At 37.1% G+C, this 22,248-nt stretch overlaps 2 protein-coding genes across 7 annotated transcripts; one reads left to right on the top strand and one right to left on the bottom strand.

The window, feature by feature from the left end:
• Positions 1 to 1,052: 1,052 nt before the first annotated feature.
• On the bottom strand, positions 1,053 to 10,426 carry cacfd1 (calcium channel flower domain containing 1). 6 transcript variants are annotated; one of them, XM_079585832.1, is made up of 6 exons: positions 10,209 to 10,426; positions 8,936 to 9,171; positions 7,026 to 7,098; positions 6,812 to 6,937; positions 5,726 to 5,833; positions 1,053 to 4,670 (listed from the first exon to the last, which is right to left on the bottom strand). In XM_079585832.1, exons 2-6 carry the CDS (start codon positions 9,042 to 9,044, stop codon positions 4,580 to 4,582), a joined length of 507 nt encoding a protein of 168 aa, XP_079441958.1. In that variant the 5' UTR covers positions 9,045 to 9,171; positions 10,209 to 10,426; the 3' UTR covers positions 1,053 to 4,579. The 6 variants fall into 6 exon arrangements, with proteins under 6 accessions (XP_079441958.1, XP_079441955.1, XP_079441954.1 ...); XM_079585829.1 differs by lacking the exon at positions 10,209 to 10,426 and adding an exon at positions 9,378 to 9,628; XM_079585828.1 differs by lacking the exon at positions 10,209 to 10,426 and adding an exon at positions 9,322 to 9,549.
• A 4,128-nt stretch (positions 10,427 to 14,554) lies between these two features.
• LOC306985090 (arrestin domain-containing protein 3-like) lies at positions 14,555 to 20,919 on the top strand. Its single transcript, XM_079586992.1, has 7 exons — positions 14,555 to 15,079; positions 15,158 to 15,193; positions 15,286 to 15,346; positions 16,828 to 16,975; positions 17,087 to 17,180; positions 18,796 to 19,052; positions 20,034 to 20,919. Exons 1-7 carry the CDS (start codon positions 14,818 to 14,820, stop codon positions 20,430 to 20,432), a joined length of 1,257 nt encoding a protein of 418 aa, XP_079443118.1. The 5' UTR covers positions 14,555 to 14,817; the 3' UTR covers positions 20,433 to 20,919.
• Positions 20,920 to 22,248: the final 1,329 nt, after the last annotated feature.

Below are 22,248 nucleotides of genomic sequence, written 5' to 3'. Positions count from 1 at the left end.
CTTGACGATTGGTAGTCTTAAATCGTTTTAAATATATCTATAATAATGACATTAAACTTGCTGATTGGTAGTCTTATATTTAAAGTAATAAAAGTAATAATTACAATGGTGGTCAAAAGTTTGTAATAAGTCTTTTTATGTTTTGAAAGAAGTGAAAAATACAGAAAAAACTGTAATATTGTGAAATATTATTACAATTTAAAAGAACAGTTTTCTATTTGAATATTACTGTGATCAAAGCTGAATTTTCAGCATCATTACTCCAGTCTTCAGTGTCACATGATCCTTCAGAAATCATTCTAATATGATGAGTTCATGCTCAATTATTATTGGTGCTTTGTTACCAATTCTTATTGTTACCAATATTGTTGCTTAATTTTTGTGGTAGTGTGTCATGAATTCCACAAAAATGTAACTAGTGTTGGGGAAAATTACTTTTAAAAGTAATGCATTGCAATATTGGGTTACTCCATAAAAAAAATTGTGTACCTAATTGTGTTACTTAGTGACTTTGTTTTGGAAAGTAATTCTATAATAATATTCCGTTTTTATTCATTTTGAGGAATACCGAATCTGTTTTTGAGCAGGTGAGATGAGTAAAGACAAGTTCATATTTAGGGTAGAACTACAGTAACCGTCATGTTCACACACAACTCCTCTCTGCACTTACGACAGGAGAGCTCGTCAGTCAATACATGGGAAAACAAAGTAACTTGTGTTACTTATTTGAAAAAGTAAAATACATACATTTTGTTATAAATTTAAAAGTAATGCGTTACTTGAAAAAAGTAATTGATTATGTAACTCACATTACTTTTAATTTGTCACCCCAACACTGGATATTAAGCAGCACGACTGTTTTTAATATTGATAATGTTTGATAACATTGATCACAATAAATCACCAAATCATTTTTCATCAAATAAATGCAGCCTTGTTGAGCACAAGATGCCTCTTAATTATTAAAAAGATGTATCACCCACCAATTTAATATTTGTAATAGTTGAATTATACTTTAGATTTTACATAAAAACAACAAGCAAACGAGGAAGTCAAAGACAGATGCCTTTATTTAGCTCATGAGGAAAACAGGAAATAAAAAAAGTCTCAATCTCAGACCTTTTTGTATACATCATTGCAAAGTCAATTAGATACATTATCACTGATCCAAAACTAATACACATAGGGACAAGATCACCGCTAAACAGCTAATAACAAATATTCAAGTTTAGGTTGTGCGGAACAAAGTTTGGTGTTTCAAAATATCTTCCCTTCTTTCAGTCAGTAGTGTTGTGTTTGTCAGGCCATGGATATTGTGATTATTGAGATCACAAGACTAGACTTCCATCTTTAAGACAATTCTGCTTTCAATATCATAGTGATTTGTTATAAACTCCTCGACAGATGGACTAAGGCTATTGGAGGGATTATACAACGAAGTTAGTGATAAATAATGACGTGTTCAAGTCCTCCCGGGAAGTCGTAAGTACGAGTTGGGAAGTCGTAAGTACGAGTTGGGAAGTCGTATTTACGAGTTGGGAAGTCGTATTTACGATGTCAGGTGCGTTCAATTAACTTTCGCCGGAACAAGATGGCGGTGTACATTCTCATAATTATCAACACAAAATTATAGCAAGGTTTTTAACTCTACTTCTAGAAAATTAAGAACAAAATGTGCATCAGGTGTGTTTTGCTTTTTTTATGTTTCTAATAAATGTATGAAGTCACTGTGTGTAAACTTTATCGTTACATATGAATGTCATATTACAGTGCTATCATTTTGTGCAGGCAATTAGCTTATTTTGTTGTAAATAAAAAAGCCTGATAATTTCGCTGCTAAAAACCTTTAAGTATTGAGATATTCCGCTTGTATTTACAACTTTGTGGTGGCGTTCATGTGCGTTCAACTCAAAAATACGATCTTTCCGACATAACTTGAATTTCGTAAGTTCATTCTTTCAATGTATCAAGGTAGACATAAGATGCGAGCTGGTTTGTGTGCTGGTGGAGATTTAACTGTATAACAAGTCGTTAAGTAGTGTTATTGTAAATGGTTTTACTTGCTAAACTAACTTACAGTGCATGCAAAGTTTTGCTTTTTAAAAATTGAAACTTGGAAAATTGTGAAAAGTTTACTAAAAACATTTCAAGGACGCATTTGACCAATTATATGGGTGAATCTCACAAACACACTCGGGTCACAATTTACCCCAAAATCAAAAGGAAAAAATATATTAATTTTGCATTAATTTCTTTTCTTTTTTTTCACAATTGAGACCACAATTTAGCAAATTCTCATTACATATGCCTAATAATTCCTATTGTTCTTAATGCAATTTAAAAAAATTATAAATGTATTTTAAATAAATAAATGTGCTTAAAAAGGCACACTATGTAACTTTTTTTGTTCAAAATTAACCAAATTTAAATGAGTCAATACATCTTACACACACAAAAAAAAAAATTTGTGGGTGACATTCAAGGCATATGCTTGACAGATTTCGGAGGAAGTTGTGAGATATAAACTCGCAATTAAGAGAAAAAAAATCCCTTTTTTTATTCCCTGGTGGAAACAAGCCTCCTTACGTAACAGCGTGAACATTAAGGTCAGAACAGGACAGAATGACCTCTGACCTCCACATTATAGTTCTTTTGTAACTTTGGCTTTCATACCAGTGGTCAGTGTTGAGACTGGCTCAGAGATGAAGAAATAAGCAAACAACACGTCATCAACAAACCGAAACGTTTCTTGTTCCGGAAAAGAAGCCCTTCTTCAGTGCAGCAACGGACAGATGGCTTTAGAGGAAAGTTAAGACTGAAGACCGGACGTAAACCACTAGAAACGCATCATTCAGAGTAACACTCACACAAGCTTTTAAAGGAAACGACCAGAAAGCGCACATCTTTCACCAAACATGAAATAAAGAAAGTGACGGCGAGATTTTAGAGCAGCGCGTGTAGAAAAATTACATTCCACCATTTCTTACGAACAGCAAACATTCTGCAGCAAAGGATTCTGGGTAAAGGCCAGTTAGCAGAGGCACACGAAACACACAAACACGCTAGTTTTATCCCTGCAGTGGCCTTAAACACACCTGCAAACGCTGAAACACATGTTGACCATGCTTACACATTAAAATACAAGTTTGTTTGCTCTTTTAAAGGATTAAGGGCCGTTCACACAGAACGCATTTTTGCGGTTAAAAACTCAAAACGCAGGCTAGTGACGTAGGGGGGAAAAACGCAAAACTTAGACAGCCGACTTGTCGCCTCGCTGCCTTACAGGTGTTGACTTTGCAGGAAGTGTTTGCGCTCAAAGGTACCTCACAAAAGACTGTGTTACTGTGTTTACGGTTTTGATCTACAGCAAAATACAGAGAGCTTCGAAGATAGCTAAACAAATATTTAATGACTACAATAGTAATTTCTCACGAGAAATTACATCAAAACGTTGGTCAAAAATTTACATTTACACACGAACTGACCACCAACCGCAACTTTCAGACGCCATCTTTATTTTTTAGCTCAACTGTCACAGAATGGAAAGAGCATTGCGTCGGAATGCGTCCTCAGTCGATCTAATGCTGCCTTGTTGTATTATTATTATCATAAAAACACGAGTTTCCGAGTAAAAAATTGGACATCAAGTCTTATTTACCACTGGGAAGTTCTGGGATCATTTTGATACCCAAGTTTCTGAGTCGGGAGGGCCACAAACTTTAAATATGGCGGAGGGAAGAACAATTTCTGGCGAGAATTTCCACAACAGCTTCAATAGTGCGTATTTACCTATCTGAATAATCTTTTGAAGTGTATTATACACCGCAAAAATAACCTGTATTTGACCGAAATGGACCGAAAAAGGACGCAAATGATAATTTTGGCTTTAATAAGATTTTCCCCAATTTATAGTCAAGAATAAATCTGGTGTCCTCCATGGTTCCTGTGCTTTCCGACATCAAAGCACTTGAATGCGATGATCTCGTAATCACGACTTCAGAAGTGGGAAGTAGGAAATCTCCGATGGAACGTGAAGTGAGACTGCAAAACGGTCAAGCACGTCCGTCTAGCATGTGTTTACGTAGAAAAACAATGGAAAAGTGGCGCAGTGGAATATAAAAACGCATTCTGTGAGAACCGGCCCTTATCTTGTCCTTTTTTTTCCCTCATCTACAGAACAAAGAATTCTGGGGTGGAAAAAAATCCCAATGGCCAAATTTCCAATTCCCTGCGCTTGAGTTGAGGTGGTTTGATACGAGAGCTGAAACGACAGCTGTTTGGTCAAGTGAAATGAAAATGTTGGTTTTTAGAAAGTCAGATAAAAATAAATTAAAATGCAATTATATAAACTGTGCACGAGAGCGCAAATGAAAATATTCACGTAAAACCCATTTTATTAACTAAATCCTACACAAACAAACCAGATAACTGATTTCCAGTGACTGACTCACGCCATCAGTCGTCAAAGGTTAGCTTAAACACATCCCAACAAACCGTGAAGCACCTCAGGTAATGCATCTAGTCATGTTAAGGGAAGACGAGAGGGAAAGGAAGAAGTGAGGCGGTGACGAGGAGAGATTCACGGCACAGAAGCATCTGTCGTTTCTGCAACTTTCTCTTCGTCTCCTTGTTTTTGGTGCTGCAATCGAGCGTAGCTCACCATGTCGCCTCTGAAAAAGAGAGAGCGCACAATTTTCAATCATTTCTTCAATAAAGGTCATAAAAGCAAAACACACCTGGTATTAAGATGCGTGTTGGTCGATGGGATCACAAGTGGACGACGCTAAATACAGATGCAAACAGGGTCTAAAACCTGTTGAGCTTGTCCACTTTCAACCACTTCTAGAGCTAGTCGAAAACTCATTTGATTGGAATACTTTAGTAATGTAAACGCTCATGTGGGCGAATGGCCATTAAAGTCCGTCTACTCTCCGCATACTGACCTAACTTGTAAACATTATGAGAAGTGCTCTAGCCAGACAGGATTTAAACTGTCGGCTGGAGACCCAAGTTTTGTTTGAAGATGAAAAACCTATCAAGCATAAAGTTCTCTCAGCATTTCCTGATTTCTAACACACACACACACTCACAGTGTTCGGCTGGTCCTGTGTCTGTCAGAGCAGAAACGAAAGCTGATGCTCTCCGTGTGTCTGGGTGCGCTAATGTAAGTTTATTTCGTCCATTAGATCGAAAGATCTGAAAAAGCCCATACATTTCCCTGCCCATAGACCCTCCCCTCGAAGAAATCAGGACAGAAGTGGTTGAAAGTGGACAGAAGAGACGGATTAAAACAGCAGGTGTGTGTCCCTCTATTAGGCTACTTGTGATCTACTCGACCAAAATGCATCTTAATACCAGGTGTAAACTAGCCTGGGAAAACCCTGACGAACTTCCGGCAAATTTGAGATTTGCTCTGCAAGTCCGTCTGGCCAAGAGCCCATTTCCAATTTTTCCAAATCGAGGCACCAATCACAAACGTTGAGGCGGGCTTTACACGGTGACGATCGCTCTGATTGGTTGTAGGTCTATCCAATTGCGCCCAGAGGCATTTGAGGTCCGTTGGTGACGCCCCTTTGGAAATGGGCTGTGAATGAACCTTCCCAAGACCCGCTCTCAGTTACAACTGAGAAGGGTCTGGTGTCAACCAGGCTAGGTGCAAACAGGGCCTTAGTGAAAAAATAAAATGTTTTGCTCTATGTGCAAGCAAATGGAAAAATGCACCCACTTCTTTCCGAGGGATGCGAGTCCGTACAGCACTCCGGTAGCAAAAGCGATGGCATTACCGAACAGAGTTGTCAAGGAAAATTTCAGAAAGATGGGAAACAGCGCCATCCTGAGGGAGAAAGTGACATCAGTGGTAATTCTGATCATAAAACAACAACAACAAGACCGGGGTAACAGTTTTAAATGCAATACCGTTTACTTTGGGGTTTGTAAGATTTTTTATTTTATTCAGCAAGGATGCATTAAATAGATCAAATGTGACAGTTAAGACATAATGATACAAAATATTCTATTTCAAATAAATGCTGTTTTTTTTTAAACTTTCTATTCATCAAAGAATCCTGAAAAAATAAGCATCATGGCCTCCACGAAAAAATATGAAGCAGCACAACAGTTTTTAACATTGATAATAATAGAAATTCAGCAAATCAGAATGATTTCTGAAGGATCATGTGACACTGAAGACTGGAGTAATGATGCTGAAAATTCAGCTTTGATCAGTGGAATAAATTATATTATAAAATATATTCAAATAGAAACAGTTATTTTAAATTGTAATAATATTTCACAATATTACTGTTTTTACAGTATTTTTGATCAAATAAATAAAGCCTTGGTGAACAGAAGAAACATCTTTCAAAAACATGGTAGTGTTAACTAACGTTAGTTTATGCAACTTCTAATGTAGCAGTAATTTTCTACAAGCAAAAATTAAACTCAACGTAGATTAATAAACGCTGTAAAAGTATTGTTTATTTTAATCCTAAATATTTACTAATCATTATTACAGATGAATTTACTTCTTAATTTTACACACACCAATGGGGTGCTTTGACATTTTCATACAGAAACCAATCCTTTCAATTAATTGATTTAGACGGTTACATTTAGAGGACAAAATACTGTATCTCCTATGAGACAAAAAACAACAACAACAACAACAACAACAAAAAACAGCTCAGTGGGACGAATGGCTTTCGCAGTTGTCACGTGCCCCACATGTTTCACAGTAAATATTTATTAGCTCCACCACAGTAACATTTACTAGGCAATGAATAATCAGCTGTAGTTGCACTCACTCACTCACCCGCAGTAAAACAGGGCTTTCTGCCAGGGCTTCAGGCGGTCGGCACGCGCCGCAATTACGTTTGCAAACTCAACGAACTGACAGCAGAACGGCACCTCACACAGGAACAACACACACGCCGTCATCCTGGAGGACAAAAAGGAGACATTTCATCCTATGGTTGGCTTCTCCACATGGATTAATAAACAGTGGGAACCCAAACGCAAGTTCTTACACCATCCAAACTCCGGCCACGATGTTTAACGGATTCACAGTCACACAGTTCCAAACGCCCATCGTTGCACACGCTAGAAACAAAGAGAGAGAAAATAAATGTATGTACATTTCATGTTAACAATAAATCAAAATTGTTATTTTTTGTAAATCAAAATGTGTTTTTCTAAAAAAAAAAAAAAACTTTTGGAGTCCTTACGTGGTCAATTTGAGGTTCAGTAATAGCCCAGGGTTTCCTATGCTGATAATTAATTAAATGATAACAAATTAAAATAAATAATTTAAATAAATCAAAGCGAATATAAAAAAAGACGAAATATTTTATTTGTTTACCTGCATGTCATGTGACAATTAACTATTAATTATCAAAGAACTATGAATATGCAAATGTATTGTAAAATTAATTATATATTAACTTAAAATAAATATTTTCCTGAAAAGGGGTTGTAGTAAGTAAATGAAGAAATGAACATGCACATTTGTTTAATGGCTGCTTCAGGAACCTGATAACAGAAAGTTTCTAAAGCGCAGAGGAAGGACAGGCGTTTGGAGCGGACAGCTGCTTTCCTGGATGAAACAAGCTTTTGTTGGCTTTGATGAACAGCTGTTTCTGTCATCTGTGTCTCAGCATATGTAGAGAAAAACAGAGAGCTATTGATGCCGACTGATCGCACACACACACACACACACACACGCTGGGTTTCCATGTTTTACGTAATGATTTTTATACTGTACAAACTGTATATTTTATCTCCTAATCCCTAAACACAACATGCTCTCTCACATGTCATTCACACTGTCAATCTCTCTCTCTCACTCACACACACACACACACACGGCTGTTAAGTTTTAGGATGTGGGTCTCTTGCACAATAATAATCACTTGTTTCGTAACACATAGTGATCCCTAACAAAACCTGACTGAGGATGAGAAAGAAAAGAGCAAGAGAAAAGAAAGTTGCAGTTGCTATGACACCTGTGTTACCATGACAGTGTCCACACACAAAAAAAAGTCCTCATACAAACCACCACAGCTTATTTATCAAAATATGACAGATTAAAAGTGCTTGGATATTTAAATCACTATATGATCTCATTTCCGGCATTTTGATATTTAATAATGAAGGACTGCCATATTAATATACAAGCCAATTTGCATGATACTCAAACTTATCTCAAAGAATATGTATTACCATGGCACAATAACTATGGTTAGGTACTTATATTGGAAGGTATTAATTCTCCATGACAGATTGTCTATGGTAGTCACTGTGTGAAGGTGTGATTTATTAGACATGCTGGCAGATTAATAATGTATTAGTTCAAAGCAATGATCCAATTTGCCTTCATCCCTCCAAAAATGATAATAATCCATGTATTCATGTTTTACAGAAGAGGGTTTTAAACTGGGGATGTGTTATAAAAAATAAAGTCAAAATAAATTACTATGGGAAGAAAAACAAATAATGTAATGCAATCTAAATATTTTTCAATAACATTTTACACATAGTAATAATTATTAATATTAAATTGAGGATGGGGGTCCCTCGTACATGGATGATCACATTTGGGGGTCAGTGTGTCTAAAAGACTGAAAAAAACCCCCTGTTGTACAGCTTTTGCCTCTAAGGAAGTGATATCAATGTGAACATATTTCTTTAGTGTTGTCAAATCGATTTGACAGCACTATTTTTTTTTTTATATGCCATAATCAAGGATGGGAGACCACAAGAAGTCCAGCACAGGACATGATTGTGTGTAAGAAAGTCCTTATCCTTGTTGAACAAGGTTTCAAATACCATCACACTGGGATACACACCCATGTGAATCCAGGAGCCAGTGCAGAAAGACTCAGGGGTGATATATAGTTATTCTGCATTTTATGTGCACAACAACACGTGTGATACTTACATATGCCACCTACAACACCAGCCATTTTGCAGATCCAGCGGTACCACCAGGACATGCCATCGTCCTCTGTGCCAGCTTTAGTTGGAGCTGCCGCCTCCTCTGAGCTCATTTTCCACAGTTAAATTATTCAGACTCCCAGCGTCTCACTTACAACTCACCGGCACCTGCAGTACCACCGGCGGCCTGAGGGCGTCGCTTTTTCCCCGACGAGGAGAATGGCTGGAAAGTATAGCTGACTGTAATGTCAGCCAAATAAATAAATCGCGTAATAAAGTTATCAAACAATCGGCAGCCAAGAATATCACACAGAAGTTTAGGTTTTAAAGATGTCCTGGATAAAAAATACTGCTGAAAGGACGCTGTTTATCTGACGCCGCTGGTCTTACTATGGTGTTTTAGAGGCTGAAAGCACCAACACATCGAGACTAGAGATAATCCAAACCTCTCAGAGTCGCGGTCGGATTCCGTCTACTTGGAAATATGTCGAGTTAAAAAATGTCGATGAATCGATGTCCTCAGAATGAAATAATCATCGGCGTAATGTCAGGTTTTTTTAGTAGACCGTTTTGGTCCTCTTGTCTTGGAGGTTCCCTTGTCTGCGTTGCATTGTGGGTGGAGCTAATAATGCGTCACTGAACATGATATGGCGCTTCAAGAGCATCAACCGCAGCAGCATTTGCGCAGTCTGTTGGTTCATGAACAACTAGTGTGTGAGTAGTTTTGTTTAAAATAATTTTCCATCACGACTTTAATAGAAAAACTGTTAGGATTTTTATTATTAATCCTAACGCAAAGCGATGTAACCATATTGTTATTGACGGATTGTTAATTTAGGGTTTCAAACCCGTCATTGTAAGGAATTGTATTATTAGTGGAAAGCCTTTCCCAAATCAGCCTCATGGTGGCGCTAAAGTGATCGAAACAAACAAAATTTTTTTTTTTTTGACAAATGACCATAATAACATTTGAACGTTTGTAACAAGTGTGTTCTTCTATCATTGGGCATTCCATCAAGACAACCAAAACGTAGCCTGATATCTCCGATAATTTCCGTCTTGAAAATATTTCCACCATATTGTATTTTGACCAAAACTAGCCTATAGCTAGTCCTAGGTTTTTCTCCCGATCAGAACCAAACCACGGTAGAAATATACTATGGTGTCCAAATAATAATAATTAGCAAAAAAAAAAAAAAAAAAAGGGTACAATTTTCGATTCACTTTTGCTACTTTTATAAGTGGACGTGAACACTTCAATTCATCAATTTACTCACCCTCCACCCATCATCATATAAAAACCAAAGGGGAAAGTTCCTTGTGTAAGTTTAGGCTGCTGATTTTTGATCATATTCAGGCAACAGCAATGAAATGTTTAGCAAAAAGACATAAATATGTTTGATATCTAAATGTTTGACTTCAATTTTATTGGAATCGAAGGTAATCGATATAGGCCTATTAAAGACACAGAGGCTTTCATTTCCTGTTGAGCATCGTCTTTCATATGGAGAGAGCCCGTATCATCACAACTTGTTTTTCCGCAGGGAAACCATACATAAATGACCATATATGAACCTAACTTCCGTAGACACACCCACTGTATTCCATAACATGTCATAAATCATCAGTGAGATCTTTGTTCTATATTTCCTCCTAATAAAAAGTATTATAATTTCACAAACATTTTTATAACATCCATGTAGGCTAATTCAAAACTGAAATTGAGACTGAAATTAATAATGAAAAAGAGTTACTCCTTGCAATAACACATTATTTAAATCAGATTTTCCACATGTATACGTAAACAGTGCACTTAAAGGGTTAGTTCACCCAAAAATGAAAATAATGTCATTAATGACTCACCCTCATGTCGTTCTAAGCCCGTAAGACCTCCGTTCATCTTCGGAACACAGTTTAAGATATTTTAGATTTAGACCGAGAGCATTCTGTCCCTCCATTGAAACTGTATATACAGTATACTGGCCATGTCCATAAAGGTAATAAAAAGATCATCAAAGTAGTCCATGTGACATCAGTGGGTTAGTTAGAAGTTTTTGAAGCATCGAAAATACTTTTTGGTCCAAAAATAAAACAAAATAAGACTTTATTCCGCATTGTATTCTCTCCCGGGTCTGTTGTGAATCTGCGTTCAGGACTCCGCAGTGACGCTGCTGACGGAAGACGCTGATGACGTGTTATCTGGTGCGCCCGAGCTTCGTTTACAGTCTGAGGGAGACGCACGCTATATTCAAGCTATTCTACATTGTTTGCGTGGATATCATTTTTTTAATGGTGCGTAAATGTGCATGTCGCGGATGAGACACTTTTACAGCGTGCGTTTCCCTCAGTCTATAAATGAAGCTCGAGGCGCACCAGATAACACGTCATCAGCGTCTTACGCCATCAGCGTAACTGTGAAGGATTGACAACAGACCCGGGAGAGAATACAATGCTGAATAAAGTCTTATTTTGTGTTATTTTTGGACCAAAAATTATTTTCGATGCTTCAAAAACTTCTAACTAACCCACTGATGTCACATGGACTACTTTGATGATGTTTTTATTACCTTTATGGACATGGCCAGTATACTGTATATACAGTTTCAATGGAGGGACAGAATGCTCTCGGACTAAATCTAAAATATCTTAAACTGTGTTCCGAAGATGAACGGAGGTCTTACGGGCTTAGAACGACATGAGGGTGAGTCATTAATGACATTATTTTCATTTTTGGGTGAACTAACCCTTTAAGATTGGGGTTGGAAATCCGGCCATATCTTTGTATGATGCTAGCTTTTGAGCAGTTGGCTCAGCTGGGATGTTTTCTTGGGCATGAAGTGCATCTTTAGACACAATGTTCCAGATCAGTTTGTGTTTGGTGTGTGAATGGTTCTTCTACAGGAGGAAGTGTCTGTGATTCCTCCGGTGTGCTTTACCCTTTGACTCCACTAAGATCTGGGCTTGGTGAGGGGGCTCTTTACAGCTCTTTACAATCTTATCATGGCCTTTTACTCTTGGCTCTTCAGTTCGTTAATGACATTTTGAGATGACAAGGTCCTGGAAGGTTTACTTCAAACCACCTGGAATAAGAATCTACCTATGAGTAATCAGTTGGACCGTTATCACCTCAAACTCATCCTTGTCACTGAGATGTTATCACTTTCCTGAGCATGTGACAGTTTTTTTTGTGTAGGTGCAGGTTGAAGTTGGTGGTGTTCAAGTTGAACTTATCCTGCTAAAGCCTAAGCTGGTTGGCTGATTTTAGCTGGTCTCTCAGGCTGGGTTTAGAGGGGATTTGGCCACTTTTTGTTTGTTTGTTTGTTGGGAGACCAGCTAAAATCCAGCTGAACACCAGCTTGGCCAGCCTGAGAGCTTAAACCAGCTACTTTCGGTTTAAAGATCCAATTTTTTCCCCCAGCAGAGTTGTGCAGCTTCAGTATCTTAACTTCTGTACACCCATAACACCTGCCATAACAATGCCATAAATCATCAGTAATCTACAGAAAATATTTGAAATCGATAACATTCAAACGATACCCAACCCTAATCCTTATTTGTCTGAATGCCTGATCTATCAAGCTATACAGCTCATGAGTTGTGTTACACAAACTATGCATTGTTTTGAAAATGTGAACGGTTGCAGTTTATGCTTAACATTGAGATTTTATTATTACCTTTTCGAAATAATCCATTAAACAAGTTGCGATTTGAGGAGCATGCACTAATATTTTCAGTTCCATAGACCAGCAGGGACACTGGCAGTCAGGATTCTGTCACTTCTGTCTCTATTTCTTGTTTGTGACAGAGCCCTGACACTCCGGTTTTGTCTTGTCTGTGCCTTGTTTCATGGGCTTTCATGTCATGTTTTGTCTTGTGCTGTGTTGCATGCAGGTTGTGTTGTCATGCTTTTGTGGCTTATTATTTTGTGTCAAAATTATTATTTTGTGCTAAAGTTCTCATTAGCTGTGTGTTCATTTATTGTTTTGTTAGGGAACATGGCTGGTGATTGTGTTTGCTGGGATGTGCTCATGTGTTAGTCATGTTTGGTGTGATCACATGGATTGTCATGTGTTTCCTTGTGCCATGTGCTCTCCTGTCCATTGTCTAACCTCGCCCATCTTTTTACCTGATTATTAGTTCATTTGCCCCACCTGTCCTCCCTTGTTACCTGTCTTGTTTGCTCCCTATTTTATTCTCCCTGTGTTTTCAGTCCTGTGCTGGATCGTTGTTTAATGTTACATCATGTGTCAAGTCAAAGCCAAGTCTCTTGGTTTCCCCCTCGGGGTAGTTTTTGTTTGTGCTTTTTTCTGTCTTTTTTTATTATTAAATAAAAGCCCATCAACTCTACACCTGAGAGTCCTGTCTCCTTTCACCACCCCCACACCTGACATCTGCATCCTAAATCGAATACTTCACTACTACTACATAGTTGGTGAAAAATAGTATGTAGGAAGTAGGCTATGTCTGAATTCACAGTACGAAAAATGTATTGGCAAGAAGTACCCAGATTATCTACTTCCTCCAGCGAGATTCTGAAGTGTGCATACGATGGACACTTTACAATGAGGCCATGGGAGAAAATTGTAGGTGTTTCTCAAAACCAAGAATGCAAACAACGGACTTGTGTTCTTGGGGAGAACGCTCTTGCTAGTTGTTCCTGGAAGAAAGAACTCACAAGGTGACGAGCACACAGAACGCTGCTAACAGTTTAAGACGATGTTGGTATTGCGCAATATTACCCCCGCACAGACACGGTCTGCAGTACCCAAACATAATGAGAATTATTGACAATAACAGCCAGGCTTTATCGCCCAAGCCTACCCTCAGCTCAATGGATTACTCTACAACTGTACACTACAATGTTGTATATTTATAAGGTGGGATTTAAAGAGACTGAATCATCAAAGCTGTGTTTGAGAATCATGAAAAATGTGGTGATGTGCAATGTAGCCTATATTATGAGAAAATGAAAGCGTTTTTTGTAGGAGACCTCCAAAGCAAAATTTGTATTTTCAGTCCACCAAAAAATGGTTTTAAGACAGTTATTTATATATATTCTGCTGTAGTGTCAGTAGACGGTTATATATATAACTAGAAATTGTAATGCGCAAGCATGCAAAACAATTCCTGTGCACATGTGAATAGTTTCTTAGGGCACAAAAAAGTTTATCATATACACTACTACTGTGCAAAAATCTTAGGCATGTCAGTATTTTCACCCCAAAAAGTGGATTTAAGCCGGTATCACCCGTGTCCCATCATGACAGTTTCACAGCATCCCTCCACCACCCCATTAACTCACTCTTGACTGGTTTTCTATCCCAGTCAAAGGGGGGATAAATTACTATATCTGATAGGCCTATGTGTGAACTCGTGAATGCACAGCATTTTTTAAATAATTTTTTTAAAATTCATTAGATTTTCTATTATAGATAACTAAACTAAACGGGCAATAGTCTGGAAATGCAAATATTTTTCCATACTCTGCTTTCTTTTTTCCATACTTTTCCAGACCTGGAAATTACTCAAATCAAATTCCATACTTTTCCATACCCCGTGAACCCTAAAGAACACAAGTACAGACAAGAACACAGATTGAGAAAGGCTCCATGATACTCCACCCACTGGACCAGTTTTTTTCACAGGAACTGAACACCTGCCTTGACTACGAGAAGTGAAACTGGACTGCACCTATCTCAGTCCTCCCCTGACCACAACAGCATTCTCGTCTACTTTGAAGGTGAGTCGTTTCTTAATACGATATAGTGTCCGACCTATATCGGCTTCTTTTTCAACTCCTCCTCCACAAGTCCTGCTTGCCTGACTATAAAGCGATATTTCATTGAGTTCACACGTCAGACGCGGATATTGACACCAGGAGAAACGATGTCTCTCACTGTGAAAAACATTTCTGTTGTTTACACTCCTATCAATGAGACCAATACCTTCACCAGCGGGGATTTTATATCGGGACAAGTCCTTCTGGAAGTAGAAAAAGAAACGCAAATGCAGTCTTTGAGTGTGAAAATAAAAGGTAAAGCACAGGTGTCCTGGAGCGAGCATTACGGTAAAACCACGGTTGTTTACTCTGATAAGGAGAAGTATTATTCCATGGAGATGTTTTTCGTTCGGGAGGACAAAACAAATGGTAGGAGGAACTTCAGCTGTAGTTTTTATGTTACAGTTTGTCGAACTCAGATTTAACCAGCGTTATTTTGTGTTGTAGACCATCAGATGCTAAAAGATCCATCAGGACAGCCGTGTAAGTCTGTTTGCAATTTAGACGAATAATGCAAATTGATCTTTGAAAACTGAAAAACGTACTGATCTTTGGTTTGATTTGTGACTTGATAGATTCTTCGGTTGTGGCACCGGGTCATCATGTTTATCCTTTCACCTTTCAGTTGCCTCCACAGTAAGTCTGTTTGTTGCATCTCTTAAAGTTAAATGTGTATGTGGGTCAATGGCAATAAGGAAGCCCGATATAATATAAATACAAGAATTTGAAGAACAAAGTTTAAAACAAATGTATTTGTTGTACAAATGTACAAGTCATTAATTTTTATTTTATTTTAGTAGCCTAATGTTATTTCTCATAGTGTTTTCAGTATTGCAATCTGTTGGTTAATTTTTCATATTTTTTAAACGTTTATTTTCAAACAAACAAACAAAATGACTCAATGTAGTGTAATCATCAAGCTAAAAGTACTAAAGAACTGTATTTACACATTGAATACATGCAAATGAATATCCAGAAATGTCCTACTTCATGCATGCCACACTAACTTTGATTTGGTGGATAATCTTTTGAATATTATGCCTAATAATATTTTTTTAAATGGCTTGACAGCACATATTTAATATATTTCTAAAGTATTAAAATATATTTAAAGGTGCACTTTGCAAGATAAATAATCGGTCTTGTTATAAGCCTGATGTAAGGCCTGTTATAACTGTTCATATTTTAGGCCGAGTAGGATGCTTTTTACGCAAAATCGCGTACTTGCGTCACTTGTCCGTGCGTGTCTCATTATATCCATAAATAAAAAGTTGCTCCGGCTACTTTGACGCGTGTCTGGTGTGTGAGTGCCTGAGGTTCGTTTCACAACGAGTGAGAAAGGTTGACATGGAGCAGCTAAATTTCCAACCTCCGGGGAATCACCTGAAAAAAAAGTTAAAAACACTGAATAGAGCAGAGTCTGCCTGCAAAACAGTACGCGACAAAGCTCGTAATAAAACAAGAATCAACATTGGTTTGGGTTTTCGGAGATGGCGAGAACTGAGGGATATGTAATGTTGTAAAAGCGATGTGGAGATGGTGTTTTTATTACTCAGCAGGTGATTAGTTTGTTGAACAGATAAATTGCTAAATTTAGCTCTATAACAGAGTTCATTGTAAAGCATTATCTATTGTTAAGGCTCATTTCATTATGGTTTTTGTAGCGCTGTGCTGGAATCCATTAATGGGTTTAGCTACTGTAACATCTTCGGCTAATCAGCTTGAGAACCTTCCTAAACTGGTTATATCTCTTAAGCCTAGTAGTAACTGTTTTATGATCAGTAGAATAGCCATATTCATACAGTCACTCAGTGCCGAAGCACAACCAAAACAATGTTCTTCCGCAAAATGGAGGAAGTTTTGTTTTTTAACCGCCAGAGGGCCAAAATTTACATAGTGTATTTTTAATAAAATAGAACATTTTACTTTTGCCAATATTTATTTTCTCAAGATTTTTAATGATCCTTTTAATGAGACTTTACTTTCTGCTGTACAATTACTCAGTATTTACACACGCTTTTCCGCTTGTGTAAAATAAAACAACAGACAAACGCTGAATTCTGAGTGCGAATCACCGTTGAATTTCTATATTTATACATGGCATTATTTTCTTATAGGCACTTGCCACCAACCTTCAAAAGTGCAATTGGAAAAATTGCCTACACTTTGGAGACAAAATTATCCCGGTCAATGCGTGTTTCTAGCAAAGCCAAAGCAGAGTTTCACTATGTCTCCAGTCATGTTGTGTTCAGTCCTGAACTAACGGTGAGATAATGTCTAAAATCCCATGTACGGTCTTTCTAATTTATACTATACATTCCTCTGCTATATTTTGGGGTTCAGTCACCTCTGTTTTACCAGTTTTGTCTTGTTTAGATGCCTCAGAATGGAAGCAAAGAGAAAAAAATGAAACTCTCCTCTGGGAATGTCTCCATGGACATAAGCACTGAGAAAATGGGATACTACCTCGGTAAAAATATAGTTCTTATTATAACATCTCAGCAGTGTTCATGTTTTCTATTTGTCAATAAACTCAAAGTTTGATTATTGTAGAAGCAACCATTTATGTATCTTTGTAAGGAGATGAAATGTAAAATTGCAAATATCAAACAGCTCTGTGGAGTAGGCGAGTGGTGGATGGACAATTTCCATGATTTCTTGCTTACTCATGCAAGCAAGTATTTAGATGACAAATGCGGTCTTTTCAAATCAGCTATTGTAATAATTGACAAGGAAGTTACACATTTCATATCACATTTCACCCATAAGTCCATCTTCCCACTCATCACTTGTATAACTGGTTCTACTTGTTTTTGTATTGTTTTGTTCCCCCCCAATGCAGGGCTTCGTAGACTTGTTGTGGAAAATCATAATTTACAGGGCTTAAACAAAATGTATACATGCAGTCAGGGCTCGACATTCACTTTTTTTGCTCACCGGCCACTGTGGTTAGTGGTTTTTCAAAGTTACTGGCCACTCAGCATTTTCACTGGCCACAATTTTGACATCGATACCAAAGGGAAAAACTGCCATACAGATATTTTTATTATTATCTCTTAATTTGGCAGCAGGGATATTCGGCTGCTGTCACTTTAAGACCTGACGCACAGATCCGTTATACTGTTACACATGCGTTTTCTTTTTCAACCGTTTACGTTCACTTAAGAACAGAACCGACTGTGTTTACGTGACTACTCACTAGGGCTGTTAATCGATTAATCGCGATTAATCGCATGCAAAATAAAAGTTTGTGTTACATAATAAATGTGTGTGCACTGTGTATAATTATTTTAAATATATAAATACACACACATGCTTGTATATATTTCAGAAATATTTGCATGTATATACTGTATATAGATTTATATATAATTTATATTATATATAAATAAATAAAAATTCTTAAATATATACATGCACGTGTGTATATACAAAATAATTATACACAGTACACACACATTTATTATGTAAACACAAACTTTTATTTTGGATGCGATTAATCGTTTCACAGCCCTACTACTCACCAAGACCGGCATTTTGCCAATATTTTGTGTTTTTGACTGTTTTTACTGCAATAAGCAGCGAAAAATTACTCCATTCAATACTGAGAGGCGGCTTTATGTGCAGATAGGAATGTGCTGGAATTAGTAAAACTATGCTCAATATGGACAATCCCACGCCGAAATTGAAGCCTTGTCACACCAACAATATTCATCAGGAGCAAATGAAACCAATGAGTGAGTGAGAGGAGGCGGGTTTGTGTGTCACTCGCTGTCGTGGAGATGAGAGACAGAGAAAGCGCAGCTGGTATCGTGTATCTATACTGCAGAAAATTAGCATTGGAAGCGTTTCAGATATTTTGGTATTGATATGTAGCTAAAAATCGATATGGTGGGTGTTAATGTCAAGCTCTGCACACAATCATAATGTTATCAGTACACTTTTCTTTATGCATTTTTAATTGTGTATTTTTGTGTGTAACATGATTCTGAATTAATAATTAAAATATACAGTTATATTTTCTTCTGATATTTTATCAATTAATTTCAATTGACCTAATTGTGTCTTTCTGTGTCTCCCTATAGGAGAGGGCTTGAAAGTTTTGGCTCAAGTTCAGAACAATTCATCCCGTGCAATCAAGCTAAAATACTGTCTTTATGAAAAACACAGTTTTCTCGCCAAAGGAAGGAGAAAACTTCACAAACATGACATTTTTAAAGAGGAAGGGGAAAGCATTGAGCCGCACTCAAAGAACACGGTCACAAAAGTGCTGTCCATTCCTCCCAGCCTTACCATCTCTATCCTAAACTGTAAGGTCATCAAGGTTGAGTACCGACTCAGGGTGAGTTTCAGCATCTAAAGCAAAGACACAAGAGTCAATCATTACAATAAAGTGAACAAATATATTAGATTGGCATTTCTGTGTGTACTACACAGATATGAGTGACTTTCTTGTTTTAATATGCGTGCTTGCCATGCAGGTGTATAAGTATAAATGTGTTTGTGTGGGTATATGGGGTGTGTAAATGCATGTAATGCACATAGATATGTAGGTAGGCTATGTATAGTTTTCTTTAAATATAGGTGTATATACATGTATGATATGTATATGTATGTATATATTATTAGTATACATATTCAAAGTAATTTTATTCATTCTTTTTTGTTTATTTTATTTTTCCTCACATATTTATATATTCATAGATGTGACCCTGGACTACAATACCAGTCACATGGGTCAATTTTTTGAAATTGAGATTTATACATCATCTGTAAGCTGAATAAATAAGCTTTCCATTTATTTATAGTTTGTTAGGATAGGACAATATTTGGTCTAGATACAACTATTTGAAAATCTGGAATCTGTGGGTGCAAAAAAAATCGAAACATTGAGAAAATCTCCTTTAAAGTTGTGCATTTATGTTCGTGATTGTGCGGCATTCACTCACAAAAATACATGTTTTATATATTTACGGTTGGAAATTTACTAAATATCTTCATGGAACATGATCTTTACTTAATATCCTAATGATTTTTGGCATAAAGACCCATACAATGTATTGTTGGCTATTGCCACAAATATACCCGTGCGATTTATGACTGGTTTTAAGATCCAGGGTCACATATCTACTATATTTACACATTTAGTTTCTTGGAGAAAAATATGTATGACTTGTACTTATAACCTCTACGAATGAGGGCAGGGGGGAGGTTTTGTTTCTGACACTTATTGTAGAACATATTGTGATTGTTATCAATATTTCCGTGTTTACGAAAAGCTAAATATAAATAAATAAAACATATATGTGTGCTTTGTGTCTAGGTCTACCTGGATGTGCCGTACGCCTCAGACCCGGAGATCATATTCCCAGTAGTGGTTCTTCCTCTTCCGTCTGTACCAGGTGCAAAAAGTGGCACAAACAGTGATTTTGGAAGCTGGAATCAACCACCGGGAGGCAATGTGAACCCCAGCCCACTTCATATGCCTCCATCTGCCCCACCTGGTCAGTTTGGTGCCTCCGCCTACTACGGACCTCCTCCGAGTCCGCTTCCGGCTCCTGGTTTCCCTGGACCACCGGATCCGTTTGCTCCTCCTAGTTACGTTGGATCTCCTGGTCAATTCGGTCCTTCAGTTTCTCATCAGTCCGACTCATCAGATCCTCCTCCATATCAGGAATATCAGTTATATCCACAGTTGCCAGGCCACTCTAAAAAATCTTGACAAAATGGTTTTATATTCACCTTCTAGGTTCCTTTTATGATTATTGTTATACCTAGATTGCGAGATATATTTAATCTTATATATTTTAAGTTATCAATGTTGACTGTTAGAAACTATATTAAATTAAGTCTCAACAGTAGACAAACAAGTCTGCTAAACACACAACCATGTTTTCACTGGTAAGTGTCTCAGTACTGCAGTTAAGACTGAATAATGAATGTATTTTATGTTTTCATGTATGAATGAAATATAAAACTGATTTTGCTCACATATATTATAGGACCAATCTTGTAAACAACTGGAAAAACAGTAGTTGAGTAGTTTGTTATTAGCTAAAAATGGTTGTCTTTCGGCTGTGAATGTGGAATCTAAAATTAATCTAAAAAAGATGTAATCTGAGCAGGTGCCATATTTTATGTTGTTGTTTTGACTTGTGTTGATATTTTTAAATAAATGACAGATCGTCAAATAAATGACGGCACATCTCTCGGGTCCATCTGTTTTGTCCGGCAGTGCCAGATCTACCCTCCTCTCTCAATCTTTCTACTTTTATTTTTCTTGCTCTCTGTTCCTCTGTAGAGTACACATATGATCCTCTGATCTCCCAATATCACTGTGCTCTTCATGCATCCATGACCTCTGACCTCTCTTTATTGTGGCTTGTGCAGGTCTGACCTGTGGAGCCGATCGAGGTTACAACTTCCACCATCATTTTGCCCTTCATTTAGTGTCTGGACCGCGGCCCGGAGCCTCTCTCACACATTCACATGGTTCACAGCCAGAAAGTGTTTCTGAATCTGTGTTTGTGTGCCTCTGAACACGTCGTGACTGTTTTTGAGCGCATCTGATATGTGACTGCTGGCATCTACAAAGTTAGTCCAGACGTCCCACTGAGATGAGGTAAGCGAGTGACTCCGATCGAGTGATTTTTTTATTGTTTCTAGAACTGTGATTCCCTTAGTTGCCTCTATTACAGTTAAAAAGGTAAAAAATACTTTATTCCTGAGGTAGATTCCCGGAAATAGCCATTATTATAACATTATTACACGGAGGACCACTCATTGGCTCATTATGCTCACTAATAGGTTTTTCTTTTTTGGATTCATATTAAGACATTATCAAATCATTATAATATCATTACAAATCACATTTTGTGAAAGTTTACCTCTTCGTTTGTACTTCAGAGATTCGGTATCAGTTTTTGCAATGACAACAGTGAGACCTGAAAATTATAAAGGGAAGAACTAAGCATTTTCTTAACCTATCATTTATTTCAAATATCTTTATCTACATGGAAAAAGTGTTTGTGTGTGTGAAAATTGTGAATTTGTTCAAGTTTACCATTTCAAGTGCCGAGGTATCAGTTTGTGCAATTATGCCACCTTATGATTACAATGAAACCTGAACATTTTGTTATAAAGAGGACACTTGCAGTAAGCATTTTGTGACCTGTCATTTATTTCAAATTTACAACAAAATCTGTGTGTGTCATAAGGGTCTTAAACCATTTGAACCCTGTTAATTGGTGCTTGCAGCTATATTATTATCATTATTGTATATTATTATTAGATTTAAAACTATATTGAAGTTGTGAATGTTACGGTAAACACTATATATTTAATGATAATAATAATAATAGACGCATGATTATGAGATCAAGCCACAACAAACAGTGTTAAAGATCGACCGGTAAACACAATACAGATATATAGATGTAGATCTACTGTATATATATATATATATATATATATATATATATATATAGCGAGAGAGAGAGAGAGAGAGAGAGAGAGAGAGAGAGAGAGAGAGAGAGAGA

The sequence above is a fragment of the Phoxinus phoxinus genome, assembly GCF_949152265.1.
Source record: "Phoxinus phoxinus genome assembly, chromosome: 17".
NCBI lineage: Eukaryota > Metazoa > Chordata > Actinopteri > Cypriniformes > Leuciscidae > Phoxinus > Phoxinus phoxinus.
Note: the sequence above shows the minus strand (reverse complement) of the source record. Positions and strands in the feature narration are given on the sequence as shown.